Source organism: Acartia tonsa, chromosome 2, assembly GCF_053477335.1.
Source record: "Acartia tonsa isolate MP-2025a chromosome 2, ASM5347733v1, whole genome shotgun sequence".
In the NCBI taxonomy this organism is placed as follows: Eukaryota; Metazoa; Arthropoda; class Copepoda; order Calanoida; family Acartiidae; genus Acartia; species Acartia tonsa.
In genome coordinates, this window is record NC_137261.1 from 27,435,033 (window position 1) to 27,457,776 (window position 22,744).

At 30.9% G+C, this 22,744-nt stretch overlaps 2 protein-coding genes across 3 annotated transcripts in view; one reads left to right on the forward strand and one right to left on the reverse strand.

The window, feature by feature from the left end:
- The window catches only part of SK (small conductance calcium-activated potassium channel), a 100,162-nt gene that overhangs the window by 48,114 nt on the left and 29,304 nt on the right, over positions 1-22,744 (reverse strand). Inside the window, exons 5-7 of the mRNA XM_080150262.1 lie at positions 17,224-17,365; positions 11,603-11,698; positions 9,315-9,380 (exon numbers count right to left, since the gene is read on the reverse strand). Of these exons, the coding sequence (XP_080006388.1) occupies positions 9,315-9,380; positions 11,603-11,698; positions 17,224-17,365 (304 nt within the window). The remainder of the gene's footprint in view (positions 1-9,314; positions 9,381-11,602; positions 11,699-17,223; positions 17,366-22,744) is intronic.
- LOC145308386 (sphingosine kinase 1-like) overlaps positions 1-22,744 on the forward strand; it is an 85,159-nt gene that overhangs the window by 16,384 nt on the left and 46,031 nt on the right. The gene's annotated exons all lie outside the window — the stretch shown is intronic.

Genomic DNA, 22,744 nt, shown 5'->3' on the forward strand with positions numbered 1-22,744 from the left:
AGTTCTCCGGAAATGCTATGTCTAGTATTTAATCCAGTTTTATACGAAATTTTAAAAAATGTAGAATTGTAAGATTAAAACCATTTTTTTCAGCCCGATATGCCGAAGGCACGGGCTAAAAGCTAAACACGAAAAGCTGTTTATAATACGATGCGAGAAATAACTATTCTCAAACACTACAAAAAAGGTCCATCCCTGTTTTTGCCATTTTTTTCCTTCTTCTTTTACAAATAGAAGAAAATGTATTGTTGCCCTAATAAGTGTTGTCATATTTATAAATAGAAAAAAATACAATAAATATGTAATAACGATGCTTTTCCTTATTACATGGAGCTTATTGTTAGAAATTATCATAATATCATAACTATAAGAATAGTTAGCAGCGAGAGAAAATTATGTTCTGAAAAGATTTATAATATGTTCAGAAAAAAAGTGAATGATTTCTATTAATTAAGAACCAAAACTTCATTTGTAGATGCTAAAATCTTTTTATAAATATTTTATAAACTTCCCATTAAATTTTTATTTCTAACACGTCTCCTTATTCTATAATAATTATCTTACATTGAAAAAAGTACAATCAAAGCGTTTTCTATTACATATTTATTTTTATTAATATGGTATGATCTTTACACTAGGATGATAAATTGATAATATTCATAAAGAAAACAAAAAACAAAAAGTATGTCAATATATTTTTCAATAAACTCAGCATAACCGATAGACGGACAAAGTGGGTTATAGAGTGAATATTTATAAGGTAGGACAATTTTTACGCAGAAAACAGCAGTAGTCCTTTATAAATCACAACTAGCCTGCATAATTAATTTCCTGTATAGTGGCGTAATGGACGAACGGACAGACCGACCGACTGACAAATTAAAGTAAATAGTAGATACTCATTAGCCAAATTATATGTTTGTTTTTATAGTAGCCAAAAAAAACCACATATATCCTTTTTGTTATGACTGACGGTCACATTATAATTAAAGGACGCCTGCAAGAAATAACACGCTTTAACTGCTGAAAGACTGCCACAAGAAGACCCAATACCCCAAATTTAAAGCCTTCAGCTTCAATAACAAAAAAGTTCTAAGCATTTCAAAATAGCATTTTATGAACAATGGAATTGTTGAAAGATTTTCAATGCTCATAAAAGAAAAAAACAATATTAAATTACGTCGCCTAGACACAAAAATTATAACCTTATCTTTGTCAGAAACTTAGATTGCATGTAACTAATTACATTTTTACAATAAAAACACCACATTTCATAGTCAAAATCTATGAAAAAAATTCGATTTAAATTGCATTTTTTTACGAAAATCATAGCGGAAACAAAGGGGTAAACTAATAAAAGCTTAGCTGTGATTGGTTGTTAAGCTGATTCAGCCTTCTGATTGGCTACAGTACATTCGGTACAACGCAAGTAAAACTTAATTTTTTAAAATGATTTTGACTATAAAAATGGGTATTTTTATTGTAACAAGGATGCCAACATCCATAAAAGCGAAGCATTGAAACGGCAGGACAAACGGACATCAACACTTGTATAGCGTCTAAACTGAATAATCAGAATATAAAAGTATAGTCATAGCAAAATTGTAAATTAATTTGTTGAAAAACTGCTTAATACAGGATAATGTTTGTGGACATTTTTAGGACCTGATTATAGAGTTGCTTCGCTTATAATATTGTTCTTTGTTATCCTAGGAATCAATATATCAGATCAAACGGATAATTAGATCACATAAAAATTTGTTGTTAAAAAAGTAGAAAAATCAACATGTTTAAAATGGACGTACGGAACTTCTGGTAATGATTATAGAGTTGCTACGCTTTCTAAATCGTACCTAACTACTACATAAATCATAATGCAAAGTTTGAAATCGATAGGACAATTCTAACAGGCCTAAATTAACGATTAAAAGCTATCTATCTCGGACGGACGGACGGACGTACGGACTGACGTACGGACGGACGGACGGACGTACGGACGGACGTACGGACGGACCGACCCTAATTATAGAAAAGCTTCGCTTTTAAAAATATAATTAGTTACTGGAAACCTAAATTTATGACAAAAATAAGCTTATAATTTTGTTTCTAGGCCACGTAGTTTAATTTCAAAGTTTTCAACATGAGCATTGCAATTCTTTCAAAATTTTCATTGTACATAAAATGTCATTTTAAAATGCCTAGAACTTTTTTGTTATAGAAGCTGAAGGCTTCAAATTTGGGGTATTTGGTCTACTTGTGGCAGTCTTTCAGCAGTTAAAGCGTGGTATTTCTTGCAGGCTTCCTTTAAAGGAGAATGATTGTTTTTGCAATATTCCATAACATTGGACGCAAGCTTCCAGTCAAATACGCTTATTAGGTCTGATTTTGACTAAAAGCGTAGTATAATTAAACACATAATTAAGAATAATTTGAACTAATAAGCGCATTTGACAGGAAGCTTGCATTCAACTTTACAAATTAATAAGAAAACAAGGATGACAACATCCATAAAAGCGAAGCTCTTAAACGATAGGAAATACAGACATTAACACTTGTATAGTGTCAGAACTGAATAATCAGAATATTAATGAATAAGAGTCGAAGCAAAATTGTAAGTATTGTTGAAAAACTTCTTTAGGACTTGATTATAGAGTTGCTTTGCCTATAATATTGTCCCAGGAATCAGTATTACCAAAACAAAACAATCGGATAATTAGATCACATAAAAAATTATTCTTAAAAAAGTAAAAAAAATCAGAATGTTTAAAATGGACGTACGGACATCCTGGGAACGACTATAGAGTTGCTACGTTTTCTAAATAGTACCTAACTATTACAGGAATCATCATGCAAAGTTTGAAATCGATAGGACAATTATAACATTCCTAAATTAACGATGAAAGCTAATCGTAACGGACAGTCGGACCGACTGTAATTATAGAAAATCTACGCTTTTAATAAATACTTCTAAACACATAGTGCATGCCTACATATAAAAAATGTAGGAAGCTTAATATGATTAATGTAGCTATATTATATAGGTATGCTGGATATATATTTATTGATTATTTTTCTGCAACACATTATTCATTTAAATAAAATATTTAATATTCCAGTTTTTCCTAAAATTTTTCTTTTTAACAAATGTATTTTTATTTGCATTTTATGAAGGCCTCTTGAGAAAAAAACATAGAAAAGGGATTAAGGAGCTAAAAATGTTAATATTAAAAACTAATAACTAAGGTGCCATGATGGTTTTAGGCTATTTCAATATTACTTTCAATCGTTGGGATGGTTTAAGCTTTTTTTGCTCTATATCTATCCCTTTGAATACAGAGCCCTTTATATGCTAGGGGCGTAGCCTTTAGTGTATTTAGAAATACTAATATCTAAATAATTATATTTATTTAGAACTTTGAATATAGTTATAACGTAACAAAATTTACGATTTCTATTAAATTGTTCTCCATTTCTCCATAGTTATAGAGAAGTTTCTGTACAAAAAAAAAAAACATTTTAATTTAAAGAGAAATTTAATATGCAGTCGCCATTCCCCTCGTAAAAAATGAAATAGCATAAATATTACAGGAGGTTGAAATAGTGAAATGATCGAGAAAATTTATTCACATAATTCTCACCAAATCCAGGATTTACCAGCCGTCATTCAAACTGGGATAATACTTCTGCAAAATATGAAGCTCTTTATAGTGCCTATCTATAATACAAAGTAGAACGATGCAGGGAGTAAGGGAGGGGACAATGGATCGAATATTCAATTTTTAGGAGTCTCAGACTTTGGGGACTGGCTTAAAGGGAACATGCAAGAATTTAGCAGTTTCTAACCAATCTTGGGGACCAATTATGAATGACGTCACGCAAAATCATGCATAATCTCGCGGCAAACTAGCGCGTCAACAAAAAGATAAACAATAACAAGCAGACAGAATATTTTGATTTTGAAAATTATTTTGTAAATTGAATCATTACATTTTTTATATCTAATTCTTGTTTAATGTTAATTCATTTCGATTAGTGCGTTGTAGAAAGAAATTACATTAAGATTATTAGTTATTATAAGCAAAGCTTTCCTATAATTAGGTCCTGCACATTTGAACGTCCGTAACGGTTAGCTCTTTTCGTTACTTTAGACATGTTAGATGTTTCTTATTGATTTAATGTAAAGGCAAAAGTTTTTTGTCTTTAGCTTAATATTTTTGTAATTAATGATCCGATTAATTTTAAAATTTTAGGGAATATTCACGAAGTCCTGAGTTGTTCAAGGTTTGTTTATCATTAAAATCTCAAGATGGTGTTATTTTATTTTCTGTCCTGGATGCTAGGAGCGCAGCTACCAGTTATCCTAAGATATGTTACTTTAACCTTAAGATCTTTAAAATTAAGATGTACTTATGTTCTCAACTATTTTATTTATGTAGTATGAAATTTTGACGCAAGGTATCTCATTTTTATTTCGTTAAATGAAATAACTTGAGTTAAAAGTTCTGTAGGAAGGTAATTGTTTTAGTAAGTTTTGTAATATAAGTATTTAAAGGCTTTTTCATGTCTAAGCTTTTTAATAAATACAATAAAAAAATTTGGGTGAAAGATGTTGTAAAAGTAAAATGGTATGTTTCCTTAATTTTCCGAGGTTCAAATGATAACAATTATGGAAATGAATTGTAAACAAGGGTTTTGATCTCTAGAATCAAAGGCTTGTAGCAAAGCATCAGTTTAAGGATGGTGCATTTCGAATTAAAAACAAGTCAAAAATTTCCACTAAAGGTTGCTATATTGCAAATACTTGTTTTATCTGGAAATATCTGGGTTTACAACCTTAAAGGGTCACAACTTTAAAATTGAATTAACTGCCCATTGTCCCCTCCCTTACTCCCTGAGAACGATGTCTCTCTGTTTGTTTGTCTGTCTGTCTGTTTGTTTGTTTGTAGCGAAAGATCTCGCTAACCGCTGAACCGATCGGGTTCTCCTTTACAGGGTAGCTTCTCATAGGTCCCGGGAAGGTTTATAACTATTTTCTTGGGGGATGGGACACCCCTAATCCCCCTAAAAAATGAAAGATACCCCCCAAAAAAAATTTTTCTTTTTCTTTTTAAAACTAAAATTAAAATAGTGGTGTGAACTACCCCCACCCCCTCCCCCTCAAAAAAAAATTCCCCCCCCCCCCAAAGAATTTTTTCTTTCTTCAAAATTCTTATTTTAAATCTTTTTCTCTTGGGGCCCAAGCCCCTAGAGGCAAGGGGCGAAACCGCAAGTAGACATATAAAGAATAATGTATAAAGCATAACAAAGTATAATTTGTGACTGCTAAAAAAATCATTATCAAAAGAGCATTTGTATGATTCTATTTCAAATACAAAAGACTCATTATTATGTAAAAGTAAGAGGATCTTTGTTTGTTTGTCTGTATCGAAGGATCTCGTTAACTGCTGAACCGATATGTTCCTGGGTAGGTTTATAACTATTTGAGGGTAGGGTACCACCACTCCTCAAAGCGAAATTGCCAAAAAAAAACACATTAAATTTATTTTACAGGCAGCACCAATATTTAAGTGCTGCTAGGAGCGAAGCCAATAGTTTTAACATACAGAACTAGCAACACTTATTATAATATTTCATCAATGAGTATCTTTATTGATAGTAAAACCACCATATTTCATATGCGTCTAAATACACCTTTTTATTATAATATTATTCTCTTTTCTAGGTTTAAAGGGTTAAGTGTGAGGAAAAGCTATAAAAACATGGAAATGCCACGGACAGAATCAATTATTTTAAAATAAGAATATGTAAGATTAAGCTATTTTTATTTTCTTGAGAGCATATTAAATGTAAAATAAGAATATTTAGTATTAAATAACTAGTTTTTTTCACTATCATTGCTTAATGGCCGTTGCTTTTTAGCAGTATAATATCTAAATAAGCTAAACAATTTATTTTATTTCAAATTATATAAAGTAGTAAGGTTTTTTTAGTCTTGAGATTTCGATAACTACTAAACCGATTGAGTTCTACAATTTGTAAAAGCTTCACATAGGTCCCAGGATGGTTGTAGTTTTACGTCTTTTAATGATTTACGAATATCTTTCTGTACTTCACTACCCCTTTGAATACTAGTCACTAGATGCTGTGGCGCCGCCACTAATATTCATAAAAAGTAAGCATCTTTGCCTTTAATAAAATTAAAAGTTACACTTGATTGTTTTAATGTAGTATGTACATATTCAAATCTGACTTCAGAGAAGTATACATTGAATTATTAATTTCTTTATTTACTTTTCAATTGTTTCTCCATCATTAAGTTAGGCATACACTTTACAGTAGTATATGTGTACATGTACAAACAATTATACAATATACAAATATATGTAAATACCAGAGATCTAAAGAGATAAGACAATGGCCGTTAAATTAAAATACATCCCCAATGATGATACACATTATCACACATTGATTTTATTATAGTTAGTTGCTGAAAAGTTTAAAAACTCAACTTAATGAAACAACATATCAAATTCAAAATAGTCCCATTCCCCAAAGTTATTAAGCCAAAAAATAAGAAAATGTTATTATAAAACTTTGGGGACTATTCCCCAAACTTTACATGGCCTAAATCGATTTTTTTACTATTTTGTTTGCTCTCATTTACATAATTAATATACCCAATCCCTATTTCTGCTTAAAAACAGACAGAGGTATGTTAAAAACGCAGTTAATGTATATCATTAGTTGAAGAAACCTTGCAATAATCATCTTACTGCACTTACAAAATTGCATCTTTACATTAGTAAGATTATTTGGTTCTTTCCCTTAAAGTGGTAAAAAGGAAAAGAACCCCCTCTATTTAAATAATCTATTGAAAAAAGGGGAGATAGGCTAACCTGCTTATACCTGCTTCGTCCTAACCCGTAAGGCTACCCTGTAACATATATAACCTTACCTTGCCTAAAAAGGAAGAAATAATAGTTCAATTTGTTTCAAAATAAAGTGGGGAGGGAGGGGAGGGGATCCTATGCTCGATTAAACACTTTAAGGGAAATTGTTGATTATTCGTGTACTGGCTGATTAACATAATGGCTGATACAGAAGAATAAAATACTTCTGGTAAAAATATGATTTACAATCATTTGTATGATTTTAGTTTGGTTGGATTCATAACAATTTGCCCAAGCAATAAAAAATGCTGATGTATATAAAGAAAAATATTAATAATACACCCTTAAAGCTTGGGGAAAATGCTTACATAACTTGGCCTTAATCCTTCCTTGATGCTGATGGTTAAGAAGAAAAAATAAATATTCCGAAACATTCTTAAGATTTATTCTATATATAAAGTTGTAAGTTTTATCCGTATCTCTCTAACCGCTGAACCGATATGGTGTGAGTGAAGCTCCTTATGGGTCCTGAGATTGTCTCAGGTTAGTAGAAATATATTTAACTAGTGGTTGCTCCACTAGCATCTTGGGGCTATATATCTAAAAGGTCAGGTAAAAGTAGAAAAAAAATATTCCAAAACTTAATCTAAAAAAATAGATTAAACCCTTCCTGGAACCTATGTGAAGTTTTCTTTAAAGAAACAACTCAATCAGTTCAGTAATCATCGCAATCTTAAGCTACAAACAAAAATAACCTTACAACTGTATATAATGGGATAGATAATGATATACATTATAAATAATAGATTTTTATTTGGGGTTCCTAAGTAATTAAACTAGGATTACTGATTAGCCACAAATATTTAAAATTCCAATTGCGTTATAATGGGAATTTTTCTATTATTTATTACAATAAAATGTCTTTGACGTTGAAACATTTACGTTATTATCATTTCCCCAATCTTAAAATGTAAACATTATATTTACTTATAAGATGAAATATTAAATGAAAACCTTTATTTTCTATTTAATTATCCATTTATCCATGACAAATATTATCCATTTATCCATGACAAACACTAAACTCGGACTTCCCAAAGAAAATGCAAAACAAGGCAAATTATAATTCACAAAGTACCATTAAAATAGAAGAAAAGACACACTAACTATATATAATCTATTATGTTATGCAGGCTTGAAACATATAATCAAGTCAAAATATTTTCATAAAATTCCATATTTTGAATGGGTTAACCTAAAGAATATTTACTTGATTGTACTCTAACTTCTTTTTATAAAAATTATTACAATTAGATGAATTTTCCTAGCCCTGTATTTTGAGTTTTGACGTATTTCCATACAATATCATAAAAAGAAAGCTAGAAAAAACATGACTTGAATCGATTAACACCTCCTACTTTTTCAGAAATGCTTTTTTTCATGGGTTACAATCCCCCCCTCTCTCCCATAGAAATAAAAAAAACAGATAACCAAAATTAAATATTGGGCTAAAAAATGTATTTAAAAAGAAAACACAAAAAACTTTGCAAAATGCGCACAATTTAATGTATATACATTTATCCAAAGTCTACATGTTGCTATCGAAATTTTGTGTTTTCAACTGAACAGATGAATAGGAATTGTTGAGTTAATTTGTTTAAAAATTTGAATGTGCACATTTCTGTGTAGAGGTCTCTTCAAACTTTCAACCACAATTTTCCTTTTACTCTTGAATAGGTATAAGTATTTTGTATATTGGTTTGGTTATTCGTACAAGCACATAATAACATAAAGCAATATTATTTGAGTTGATTTTTAAGATTTATTAAATCTCAAAATCAATAAAAAGCTTCACTAAAAAAGACAATTGGCTGTTGAATACACGTGGATATTATTACTAAGTCGTAAATTTAGCTTGCTAAAATGGAGCTCATTTATTGGTCAGAAATAGGAGAGGGGATGAGGTAAAATGGGATGTAAGGGGAAAAGTCGTTATTTTAGTCTGCTGTGTTTTTACTTTATTAGACTCCAGAGAACATGAAAATATGGTGTAAGATCCAAGTAATAATATATCCATTGTCAGACGGATACAAATATTTACATGAAATAATTCAAATATATTAGAGTATATTAGAATTACCTAACATCGTTTTCCATTACGTCCCTGTAGAGGTGAGAATATTTAATTATCGCATCGTGTTACAGACAACTTTCCGCTGATATTAAAATAAAAATCATAAGATTAAATATATAGTGACCGAATGCCCGGTTTAACAAAACTGGTATTGATTTCATGATTTTTATTTTATTATTCTTGGATGTTTTTTTTGTTATACGATACTATACATGACTTTTCAGAATGGCTGAGATCCTGTTCTAATCCAGCAGATATTATTCGAGCCATACTGGAAAATAAAATCTAACCTGCATTAACCGTTGCCATGTCATGGCTATCCTCCAATCATCTGCACAATTGTCAATCATAAATAACTGAAAGAATAAAAAAATATTAAAATTATAACATAAATTATTCTAAATGTGATTATCATCTGTGAAAAATCATAAATAAAGTCTTGATTTTTTTATTAAATATAGCTTCAAAATCTGCAAAATATTCATATTCATAAATTCTGAAATAATAATAATCAATATGATTTCGATATATACTTAAGTATCACGATATTTGTCTGTCATTTCTGTCTGTCAGGTTGAAGTTTAAGATCTCGCTAACCGCTGTTACGAATTGGCTCTGCTTTTTAGGGAATATACTTTCTGGCTATAAAAAGGTTTTAGACTATTTATTTGGGAGGTTGGAAACCTAAAGGATAGATCTATTATATAAAGCTTTTTGTCTGTAGCGAAGGATCTTACAAACCACTAAACCAATATGGTTCTGATTTACAAGGTTGCTTTTAATAGGTCTTGGGAAGGTAATAACTTTTTTTGAGAGGATACCACTACCCTCCCATGATAAATAACCCATAGAGACCCCCCCAAAAAACTAAAATTGAAAATAAGGGTTTTGATCGACATTCCTTTTCTTACATCTCAAGTGTCCGGCGTAGAGGCCTCTTTATTTGATTTTTGATCAGTTTCAATTAAAAACAGTAAAAAAAACGTATTATATTTACATACGTCATAGTTATAAAAATGAAGGAAAAATCATTATTTGTTACTTTTCCTATTTTATTAATTTGAAATGATTCCAATTGAAATTTGAAATCTTGCATATTGCATCAAGTTTCCTCTTAATTTTACAACCAAGCTTTTTGCTTTGCAACCAAACATGCTTTTGATCCCCTTTTCATTCTAGTATAAAGATAAGAATTATGAAAGAAAACTTTATCTTTAACCTTTGTTTTTATTTCTGATTTTGGACTTTTAATTAAACTTGTACTCAAAGTTTTATAAACATGAACTCTCATTAAATTTCTTTTAAGCCTTTTGGACTTTTATACAATCTGGATTTGGTTGTACAGTGTACAAACCTTTCAACCATTAATTTTAATCTTTTTTTCTGCAGAACACCTAGTCCTGTACCTGATTACCATCGCAACAAAACGTTTTCAGAATGACCTTGCAGTACCGCTTGAAACAAGGATTGCAGGGACTGGTAAATGGAATATAAACTTTCAACATTAGAGGAAAACAAAAGTGATGGAAGGGGTTAAATAACTGTATGTCCCCCTGACCCGAGGACTTTCAATTGAGTCTTTGAAATCAACTAATAGAGTCGGGAATATTAGCATATCCAAGTCTCTACAAAAGAGCAGAGAGCAATTTGCTAGCAGACGAAAAAGGTCCCCAACAGGTGGATCCAGATAGTTGTCTGTGTAATATTTAACAATCGGCCTTGTACTTTCCCAGTAAAAAATATATCTTTGAATTTGATAATGGCTGATTTATTTTAAGGTAACCTGTCGATCCCTACATTCCTACTTTGAACAAAAAGGTTTCCTACTAAAGTTTGCAATTAATCAGAAAGAGGGACAGTTGTTCATAATGCAGACTAATTTTCTTGTTTTTACATATTTTGTCTATTTTCCTTATTCCTGGCAGTTAATACCTTTTTCTGCTTTCTTATTGCATGATTTTCATAATAACAAAACAAATTTTTTACATTAATAAATTATTAACTCTCAAAATTAAAAGCTCTTTGTTTAGTAGACTTTTGGAACTTTTTACCACTTGTTTTTCTACTTATAATTTTAAAAAAAAACAGGGATTTAAAGGGAAACGACAATGGACGATAAATTTATATACATCCACAATGATGATAAACAAAGTTATCCCTTCAAAATATTTAAATTATTGGTTAAAAAGTTCGGACACCAACCAATAAAAATCTAATAAAAGTACCCAAATTTTTTGAGCCAACAAATACGATAACGTGGTACCAGTGTAATTTACAGACCTTTGTCCCTCCGTTCCAGAGTGTACAGAATTGGATTTGCATTATTATTGCAGCGTATTATAAACATCTTTCCCCGGATATTAAAATGAAAAATTGAAAGATTAAATTTTTTTTGTTAACATTGAAGGGCCAAAAACTTGTATTGATTTTATTATTTTTATCTTAATATTCGTAGAAAATTGTTTGTAATACAATGCTTTACATGATTGTTTAGTATAGAAGAGAACCGTTTCAAATCCAGCGGATATTAATCGGTTTCGAAGCAATACTGGAAATATTTAAAAAAGATATTATTTACCTGAACTTCTAAAGAATGATAAACAAGAATGAGACCGAGTAGAAACAGTGTGGATGTGCTTATGAGAACTTTTAATGCTGTAGAGTAGGTATCCTCCTAAAATTTTAATAAAAGTAAAATAATTTGGGAGATTTATCTCAAAATACATTGCGAGAACACCCATATCCCCAACACCCATACCCAAAATTTAACCTTACCTAGGACAATACAAAAATAAAAAAAACTGCCTTCCCCCACCCTTATTTTTGGTTTATTTCAAATGAAGCGTGTGGGTTTTTAACTTCGAAAGGGCCCGAAAGGACCTTCCAAATCATATTCATATAGTTAAAACGTAGATGCCTGCCCATTAAATAGATCAGAAGAAAATTTCTTAAAGTTAGTAAATAATTTAGTACATAGAGTATAAGGCATTTATAAAAGTAAGGTTAGAAACAATTCCTTTTGATATTTGAGTAATTCTTAGGCATAGCTTCGCTCCGTGCCTCTAAGAGCTTTCAAAGGGAGCATGCATACATCAAATCTTATTATATTTCTACATCAGGTCGGAGGTAAAAAATATTTTTATAACTTTACACGATTAAATCAATTTGAACAGAAAATCAACAAAATTTGATAAAGAATTTTCATTGAGTGCGAGAAAAGATAAATCTTGGCTGTCAAAAACTTGACAGAAAAACCACAAAATTCTAGAAGTTAGTAAATTTAGACAAACTTAGGAACTTGTGACTCTCTATGTATGTTTGCCGCGGGCGGAAGGGGAATTGTATCAAAAAGATATAGGTGGAAAGAAGAACTAAAATTAAGTTGTTATGAGAAAATTTTTTTTGTCTGAATCTTTTTCAAAAAAGATATTTAGAATCTTTATAAAGCTCCCCTTTCCCCTCAATTAAAAAGCCTTTATTTAATAAAACACGTAGCTTGTATACAATGCACATTGGGGCAAATCAACCAAAAAGGGGATTTAATTATTTAGTACCCTTAAAATTCGTCTCACAAAAATTTCATTTTATACTTTTTTGTAGGTAATTAAACAACAAACAAATTTGCTTTAATGTTTTTTTCTGTCATTTGAAAGGAACATGGAGATAAAGGTCATTTTATGAAGGTAGATAGAAAATTACCAGATTAACCCCTCCCGAAAATAGCCCCCCCTTACCCTATCCATCTATCTATCCATCAATCTATCCATCTATCTATCCATATATCTATCCATCTGTCTATCCATCTATCTATCCATCTATCTATCCATCTATCTATACATCTATCTATCCATCTATCTATTCATCTATCTATCCATCTATCTATCCATCTATCTATCCATCTATCTATCCATCTATCTATCCATCTATCTATCCATATATCTATCCATCTGTCTATCCATCTATCTATCTATCTATCTATCTATCTATCCATCTATCTATCCATCTATCTATCCATCTATCTATCCATCTGTCTATCCATCTATCTATCCATCTATCTATCCATCTATCTATCCATCTATCTATCCATCTATCTATCCATCTATCTATCCATCTATCTATCCATCTATCTATCCATCTCTCTATCCATCTCTCTATCCATCTATATATCGATCCATCTATCTATCCATCTATCTATCCATCTATCTATCCATCTATCTATCCATCTATCTATCTATCTATCTATCCATCTATCTATCCATCTATCTATCCATCTATCTATCCATCTATCTATCCATCTATCTATCCATCTATCTATCCATCTATCTATCCATCTATCTATCCATCTATCTATCCATCTATCTATCCATCTATCTATCCATCTATCTATCCATATATCTATCCATCTGTCTATCCATCTATCTATCTATCTATCCATCTATCTATACATCTATCTATCCATCTATCTATCCATCTATCTATCCATCTATCTATCCATCTATCTATCCATCTATCTATCCATCTATCTATCCATCTATCTATCCATCTATCTATCCATCTCTCTATCCATCTCTCTATCCATCTATATATCGATCCATCTTTCTATCCATCAACTATTCATCTCTTTTTCCATCAACTATCAATTTATCCATCCATCAATCTATCCCTCTATCTATCCATCCATCTATCCATCTGTCTATCCATTTACTTATCCATCTATCTATCCATATATCTATTCATCTACCTATCCATCTATCTATCCATCAACTATCTTGAATTTCGTGTTTAAAATGTCTAATTAGAGGTTTTGGTTATCAGAGCAATATGAGAATTTTTTAGTAGCGCAGCTACCCTATCACTAGCTTTTTGGGCCCTTTAAAGTGTAACTAGGTTAATTGTAGTCCGATTTTAGTGTTCAAAGTGTCAAATTTGGGGTCATGGAATTCATTTCAGTAGGAGGGGAGGGGATGGTGTAAATGGGGGTGGATGGGGATCCTTATTTTAGCAAGCTACAAGTTTCACTTTATTTTTATTTTTAATAAATCCATTATAAATGTGGGCATGATTAACATAAATTTTTATTAACTAATATCTATATTTATAATGATATTATGATTCTTGTTTACTGTTTATATGTATACTAGCGGCTTCGCCCCTAGCCTCTAGGGGATTTGCCCCAAGAGGTAATTAAAAAAGGATGACAACATCCATGAAAGAAGCGAAGCTCTGAAATTGAAGGACAAACGAACATTAACACTTGTGAAGTGTCAGAACTGAATATTAATGCATGTCTATATAAAATTGTAATTAAAACTGATTAAATACATATTACTGTTTAAGGACATACTGTCGTTTTTAGGACTTGATTATAGAGATGCTTCGCTTATAACAATAGACGTTATTGAAATAGGAATCAGTATTCAAAAAATCAGATGAATAGGATATTTTTAACATTCAAAACCATTAGGTATTTGTTGTCAAAAAAGTAAAAATCAGCTTGTTATAAATGGATGTAAGGACTTTCTGGTAAAGATTATAGAGTTGCTGTGCTTTCTAAGTCGTACCTAACTGTTGTAGAAATCAGCATGAAACGTTTGAGATCGATAGGAAAATTCTAGCCTGTTTAAGTTAAGTAAAAGAGCTAACTGTACCAGACGTACGGACGTACCGACCCTAATTATAGAAATATGAAAAAATTGAGGGGGATTTTTATTTTTGAAAAAGATCTTTAAACAACCACAGGACCAGTAGATATATTCCCTGAAGAGTAGAATTCAATCAGTTTAGTGGTTAGCAAGATCTAAAGGGATGGGCGGACAGACAAACAGACATCAAGCTACTTTGTATTATATATTAACACCTAGGGATCTAAGGAACAAAACAATAACCGATTAATATATACATCCCCAATATTGATACATATTTAATAAATACATATTTAATAAATTATATTACAAAATTATTTGTCTGTAGATGACAATTAGTGGTTGAAAAGTTTTGACACTCATCTTAATGAACCAACCAATAAAAAATCAATTAAATTTCCTGAAGTTCTTATGCTAACGAATATAAAAACGTTATTATAAAACTTTGAAGTTTGGGTACTAGTGTAATTAACAGTCCCCTCCCTTTCTAAATAAAACTGCTGACTTTAAACATGAATACCCTGTAACTACATAATTTAAAAACAAAGCATTATCAATAGACAGACAGATAGACTACTTGCTAATTCCAATTTAGAATGATTATAAGAACCTCACGTTATTTGCATATTAACTTTACCTTTCCGCAGTGAGGTAGGGGACATTGGGCTGTTTATAACACTAGTCCCCAAAGTTTTACAGTTGTGTGTTCAAACGTTTTAACTACTAACTTTAATCTACACAAGGGGTAATTTTGTGTATTATCATTGGGGATGTACAACAATTTATTGACCTTTGTCTTATCCCTTTAGATCCCTGATATTTGTAAAAATCTATAGAAACGATTATTTAGTTACATTAAAACATCAAACATAAAGAGGTTTAGGTTTAGGTTTAGCCCCCCCCCCCCCTCTCCTCCCCATCATTTAGTACAATAGAACTTGAAAATATTTATTATTAACTTTAATTCTAAGTCAGAATAAGTATTTCCCAATATGTCTATGTTTTTGTGTCTTTTATTTATTTGAATTATATCTTAAGTTTTGACTTTAAAAGCGCACTTAAACGCCTTTTCTTACAAGCTTTTCGTGCACCCACGTTCAGAAAACGGGCTAAAAACCCCTACGGGGGCGCGGGGGGGTAAATGAAACCAGTACTGGCGATTAAAATATGTCCTTGGGTAATCAAATATCGTATTTTTAGCCGGTGGCAACCGGTGAAAACATGTTTCCTCTTACTGTCTTCTGAAATGTTGATTAAAAAACAAACAAATAAAAACTAAAATCTTGACTTCAACTAGAATTATTTAGGACTAATTTCTTCAATTTGTGTTTTTTTCTTTTATACTGTCAAAATATATGTAATGCATGACTCATCAGAAGTTATTTTGTCTAATTACGTTAATTCTAAGAGATTTTATAATACTTTTAAAATTGTTGGTGAAACACAAAAAGTATGCCTTTTTCTGTAAGAAAATTTTTGCATTTCTTGACTTTCATGCATTAGAATGCTTACTTAAAAAGCGTATTTTTACGATTCCTTTGAAATCTGATGTACATTGGGTATGATAATACTCATAGAATGTTTAAAACTTGATTTGGGGGTGGTGAATTGTTGCCCCTTGTTGCCCCTATGTGCAATGTCCAATCGTTGATTTCGATTTGACAATTTATTTGAAAGAATAACCTATCCTTTCCGGCCTTTGGGCGTTAAAACAAATTTATATTTTATTACTTTAAGGGATAGAAAATAAACTTGTATTTGCTACAAGGAAAGTTAAATCATTTTGAAATATGTATTTTAAAATCTAAAATCAAGTTGAAGTTCAGTTATTTAAACTAAATTTCTTTAATGTATATTGGAGATGTCCCAAAGGCTTTAAAGCTATAGAAATAAAATTTTGACGGTTTCCCTGGAGGTGACTAGTCGAGCATTTTCCAACCCTCTCTTCACTATTTTTGAAATTCATTGAAAAAAGGGTTGTTTTTCATTTTTTTTTTATAAGTTTAGGTCAGTTATGTTAGGTTAGGTTATATTTGAAACTGGGTTAATAAGGTAATTGGGTAGAGGACCCTGACAGTAAAGAACTGCAGGGTTAGGACTTTTGCAATGGTAGGGAATGATTTTCAGTTCTAGATAGGAACTTTGAGACAAAACACTAACATTTTTAGATAGTACGCACTTAAAAAAGAGACAAGAAATGGGAAAACAAAATATAAATCTATTTGTGTGGTTTAATGTAAGTAACTGACTATACACGTTGTTTTGATTAACCTCAATACGTCTTTACATCATTGCATTTGACATAGTTTGAAATTACCAATTTAAAAAAAAAGTTTTTAACCCGCAAACCAAGCCCTCCCCCCCCCCCCCCCCCCCCTACACTGAACTGTTGATAGCAATTTATTACTGCGATACGCATTGATATAATCATAATGGTTGTTGAATTGAATGCTAGATTTGATACAATCTTAAAAATTTAGCAGGCATTTTATGAGAAAAGCGTTATCTGAGTAGGATTTTTTGAAAGGCGTTTTATGAGATGACCCATGTTAATTACCTTTCCATAGACACCAGCTGAGGAAAGCTCATTTTCAATGACCATAACTATAATACCAAACATGCCCATGGCCAGGGCATAATCACTTATCCGTTTTCTCTTCTCAAACAATAGTTTTCGTCGTCCAAGCCGGTGGGAGAGCCTAAATCATAGAATAATATAGAATACAAACGTGAAGTTTTCTCTCATTTGATAGAGAACTAAATGAATACACTTTTCATCAGTTAAAAGTAATTTTAAAACACCATATCAATTTATTTATAGAAAAAATTATTGCAAATATAGAAAAGTTATTTTTAAAGAATATGGATCAAACAACCTTTACAAAAGGTAGAGACATTAATGTCAGGCGGGTTAACTTTTTACTCATACTTAAATGATGCTAAGTTAATTAAGTTATAAAATTAATGGAATTTTAGGGATCTAAAGGGATATGACAATGGCCGATTAATTTATGTTCATCCCAATGACCATACCCCTTCTAATTATTGCAATTGTTATTTGGACACTCAACCTAAAGAACCAACTAATCAGAATTCAAGAAAAGCCCCAAAGTAGTTAAGCCAGCGAATAAGAAAACGATATTATAAAATTTTGAGGACTACTGTAATAAACACCCCAATGTCTTAACCCGCCCTGGGAATTTTTTATGATAATTATGTTTTTATTTTAAAATTTTGTTACAATCTAAAATTCTCTCTAAAGTATGTACGTAAAAAATGATTATTCTAATCTAAACACAATTAGCTACCTGGCGTTGTACCATAGTAACTTAGTAATCCCTGTCATAAATACATAAATTTTACTCTGACAGTCAAAATATACAGACAATATTAATAAATCTAGGTTTATGTCTGATGTACAAAGGACTATTTTTGTCATATTGGTATTTTGGTAACAGAATATCTACTTTAATGACTTTTGTTTTTAGGTATAAGGTTTGTAGCGACGGCGCCCCTATCATCTACAAGCTCTATATTCAAAAGGACATGGAAGGGCAAAAAAGCATACATAGAGATCCTTCGCTACAGAAAAAAAGCTTACTACTTTATATGATAGGATCAAAATTTTATAGCTTTTGATAGAAAATATAAGAAATAGTCTGTGTGGCTGCTACGAAATAAATTTTCTAAACTAATAATGTAAATTCTCTTTTTACTCTTTTAATGTTCTTTTATATGTCTACCCAATTTACATTAATTATTTTATTTAAATTTTTATAATATTTTTAGTAAAAATGCTTTACAATGCCCATTTTGTTATTATGATGTAATAAATTGTACGATTATAAAAATATTCTAAATAATACATTATAATGGTTATAACATCTCAATTATTCCTAATTGGAATCAAATTTCCCAAAAACTCGGCACAGTTTATATAATATTTCTGTGGGTTTACTCAGATTGGCTTTAGAGTAATAATTTCTAGCCGTAAAGCTTGTTTACAGTTAGGAAAGTTTATAGAAAATTAGGGCGGCTCGATGAAATAAAAAGTCTGTAGGGTTTGAATCTTTTTATTATTTTAACTTAATCCCTAAATATTCATCTATGATACAAAGTATAACGATGTTTTGTTTGTCTGTCTGTTTGTTTGTAGCGAAGGATCTCGCTAACTGCTGAACCGATCGGGTTCTCCTTTACAGGGTAGCTTCTCATAGATCCCGGAAAGGTTTATAACTATTTTCTTGGGGAGGTGGGACACCCCTAACCCCCCAAAAAATGAAATTACCTCCCCCCCCCCAAATTTTTTTACCAAAATTAAAATAGTGGGGTCGACTAACCCCCCACCCCAAAATATTTTTTTTTCTTTAAAATCTAAACACGAAAAATTAGTTTGATTAAACCTCTTGGGGCAAAGTCCCTAGAGGCTAGGGGTGAAGCCGCTAGTAATTATATATTATACTAGCGGCTGTGCCCCTATGAACTCTGTATTCAAAGTGATAAAAAACAGAAAATAGGGCATAACCAGCCCAAGACTTTTCTAAAAATAAATGGCTTCCATAGAATAGACAACTCAGTAGTTAAGTAGTTATCAAAATCTTAATCTTCAGACAAAAAGACATTACTACTTTATATAATACTAGGGGCTTTGCCCCAAGACGTTTGATCAAACCAATTTTTCGTATTTTAGAATTAAAAGAAAAATAAAAAAATAAAAATTCTTTGTCGGGGGGGGGGGGGGGAGAAGTCGGTCCCACTATTTTAGTTTTAGTTTTAAAAAGAAATTTTTTGGTGTTTATTTTATTTCATTTTTGGGGGGGTTGGGAGTGTCCCACCCCCCAAGAAAATAGTTATAAACCTTACCGGGACCTATGAGAAGCTACCCTGTAAAGGAGAACCCGATCGGTTTAGCAGTTAGCGAGATCCTTTGCTACAAACAAACAAACAGACAGACATCGTTCTACTTTGTATCATAGATAATTAATAAATATTTATTGCTTACTATCTATATTCTTATACAACTGTTTTTAACTTTATTAGTTAACTTAATTACCTATGTCTCTTATATCATTTATATTAAGACTATGACGTCACAAAGATATCTTATCAAGTCAAAAAATACGTTTAATAGAAATCCTCTGATATTTTCATAAATAATGATCCAAGATAAGAATTTGTAAAAATAATAAAAAGAACTGCTTTTTCATGGAAAGAAAAAATAAAGGGGGGGGGGGGGTAGTAGTTTTTTGTTTTTTATCATTTATTTAGGGTAATTTGTTTATTGGGCACTGGGCAGCCCCGAAGGATTATGGGTAACTTTACAAAGTGTATCAAAAATCATCCATGTGACGTCATAAAAAATGAGGGAGATGAGGAGAGAAGTGGTAAAGAAAACCATTAAAAAGAGATGGATAATCCCTTACTATTTATGATGTCACATGGCTGATTTTTGATACACTTTGTAAAGTTACGGTTATGGCCCTACGCAAAAAACTATCACGCCCAGTATTTAATTTTTTGTTGTTGAATGTTTGTTGGGAGGGGGGCATTGCTTAACAGGAACTTTGAGGGAAAGCATCTAAATTTTGAACAGCGTCGAACACAGCGGTAAAAAGCTGGCCACGACAGCCAACGTTCGCCCATGAGTAGACAATGTTAACAGTTTGTATATTACATTGAAATTGGATATTCCAGACACTTTGTAGGCAATGTTTTGTTAATGTAGGCTGGGTGGTCAACAATTTCGTAATAAAATACTTTCAAAGTTTTAGAAAAAACTTTAAAAATTAAGCAAAATGATTAAATTAGGCTTATCTTTGTTTAAAATCATGCATTTTTTCCGGTGTTGTTAAATTCTTAACATTTTTTAAATTTCTTTCTGAAAATAAAATTGCGCCTAGACTAAACTAAATCTAAACTATGGAAGGATGTATTTCTTACCTGTTTATTAAAATTGAAATAATAATAATTAGATTGTTTTTGTTGTAATGTATATGTTTTCGTAGAATATAACTTTGTGTAATTTAGATTTTTATCTTTAATTTCAGATTTAGAATAAACCTTAAAACATATAATTTTGATAATTTATGATTTACATTATTATAAGAAGTAATCTTTTAATCTTTAGAATTATAATACTGTTAGTGTTGCCTATAAAAAGGATACATAAATTTATTTTAATTTATGATAATATATGTATGTGATTTTCTTAAATTCTTTTCTTTAGAGACCTATCACTTAGGGTTCTTTTGGTTTATACATTTTGTAGGCTTTTTATAAACTTTCCATACTAAAGAATATTTTAAGACACCGTAATTATTGGTATTCTACACAGATCTAACATTTGAAATAAAATCCAATTGAAAAAGTAAAAATAACCTTGCTCTATAATGAATGTATGATGTGTACTGTAATAGATAAATATTCATAAATTTGGAAATGATATTTTGCCAATAAAACCAATTTTACATTGCAGCTTGCCAGAAAAGTTTATAAAAAGCCTACACACAGACCTTATCTCTTACTTACGGGTATAGTCCCTTTCGTGGCAACGCTCCTTAAGGGTCGATTCTTTTTTTTTCACAGCAGCTTTTCTCCTATTTCTAGCCCATGCGGGGGGCTCTAATCCTGCGAGGACAATTGCTTAACCCTGTGGGGCAATCACCTAACCCAATATAACCTAACTTAATCTAAAATAACCTATCAAAAGGCATTTTAAAACTATGACGAATCACCCCTTAAGGGGCGTTGCTACGAAAGAGACTTTTCCTTTACTTACTTCTCACATATATCGTCTATTCTATCGATATAACGAAATACGGTGTGAGTTTGTATGTCCGACTCAATGTTTAAATCGTTCATGTGGCTTGAATGAATATAATTAGGAGGGAGCTTCCTGAATAGAATAATACAAGAAATTTTCCACGTTTGTTAATATTTAACAGAAAAGATGCTTTTTAATAAACTTTTTAAATATCAAGCAAAGGTTTTTAAATAACAAAGCTACACTAGAATAAAATTTTCCTGTCCGTCCGTCTGTATGTTTGTAATTTTCTCAGCTGCTATTTAAGATAGACGACTGCTTTTTTGGTTATAAAGAGCTTCCAAAATACAACATACTTGCTCCGTTGATCTGTCGGTCATTTTATAAGGCAAATAATCCTCCTACTCTTTTTCCCGTATTTTATGACCACTGAACATCTACTCTATAGCTCACTATTTGCGTTTGTCCACATCCATGATTTTTTGTGCTTTGCTACTTTTCATGATAAACTATGCAAAATTTTGTAGTAAAAGTATCACTATTTGACTTTTAATAGTAAGAATCTTAAACTACTATTTTTAAAAACGAAGCTTTTCTATAATTAGGGTCCGTCCGTATGTAAGGATAGCTTTATCGTTAATTTAAGCATGTTAGAATTGTCCTATCGATTTCAAACTTGGCATGATGATTCCTGTACTAGTTAGGTACGATTTAGAAAGCGTAGCAACTTTATAATCGTTACCATAATGTCCGTACGTCCATTTTAAACATGTTGATTTTTTACTTTTTTTATGGGATATAATCATCAGATAAGATTGATCTAATTTTTTGCTAGCATCTCTATTATCAAGTCCTAAAAATTAAGTATATCCTAAAACAGTAATTCTGTATTTAAGAGTTTTTGCAACAAATTTACGTAAAATATTGTCAAAACATTTATATTAATATTTTGTATATTCAGTAATGACACTCTACAAGAGTTAATGTTCGTCTGTCATACCGTTTCAGAGTTTCGCTTTTATGGATGTTGTCATCCATGTTTTCTGAAAAATATTAAATAAAATAAGAAAGCAATGTTATAAAGGAGTATGAAACAATATTGAAAATAAAATTCTTTTATAACCAATAAAATTGAAAGATAAAACAGTAAAATGTAATAAAAGTCAACTATTTATTTTATGACCTTTCCCAACTAACTGCGGATAACCCTGAAAATGTCCCGCTTTCATAAAAATGCAGATTATTTATTGTTTTGTATTGAAGTCAATTTATGTAACTTTTATTTGTTTCATAGTCTTTGAAAACCCATATTTTT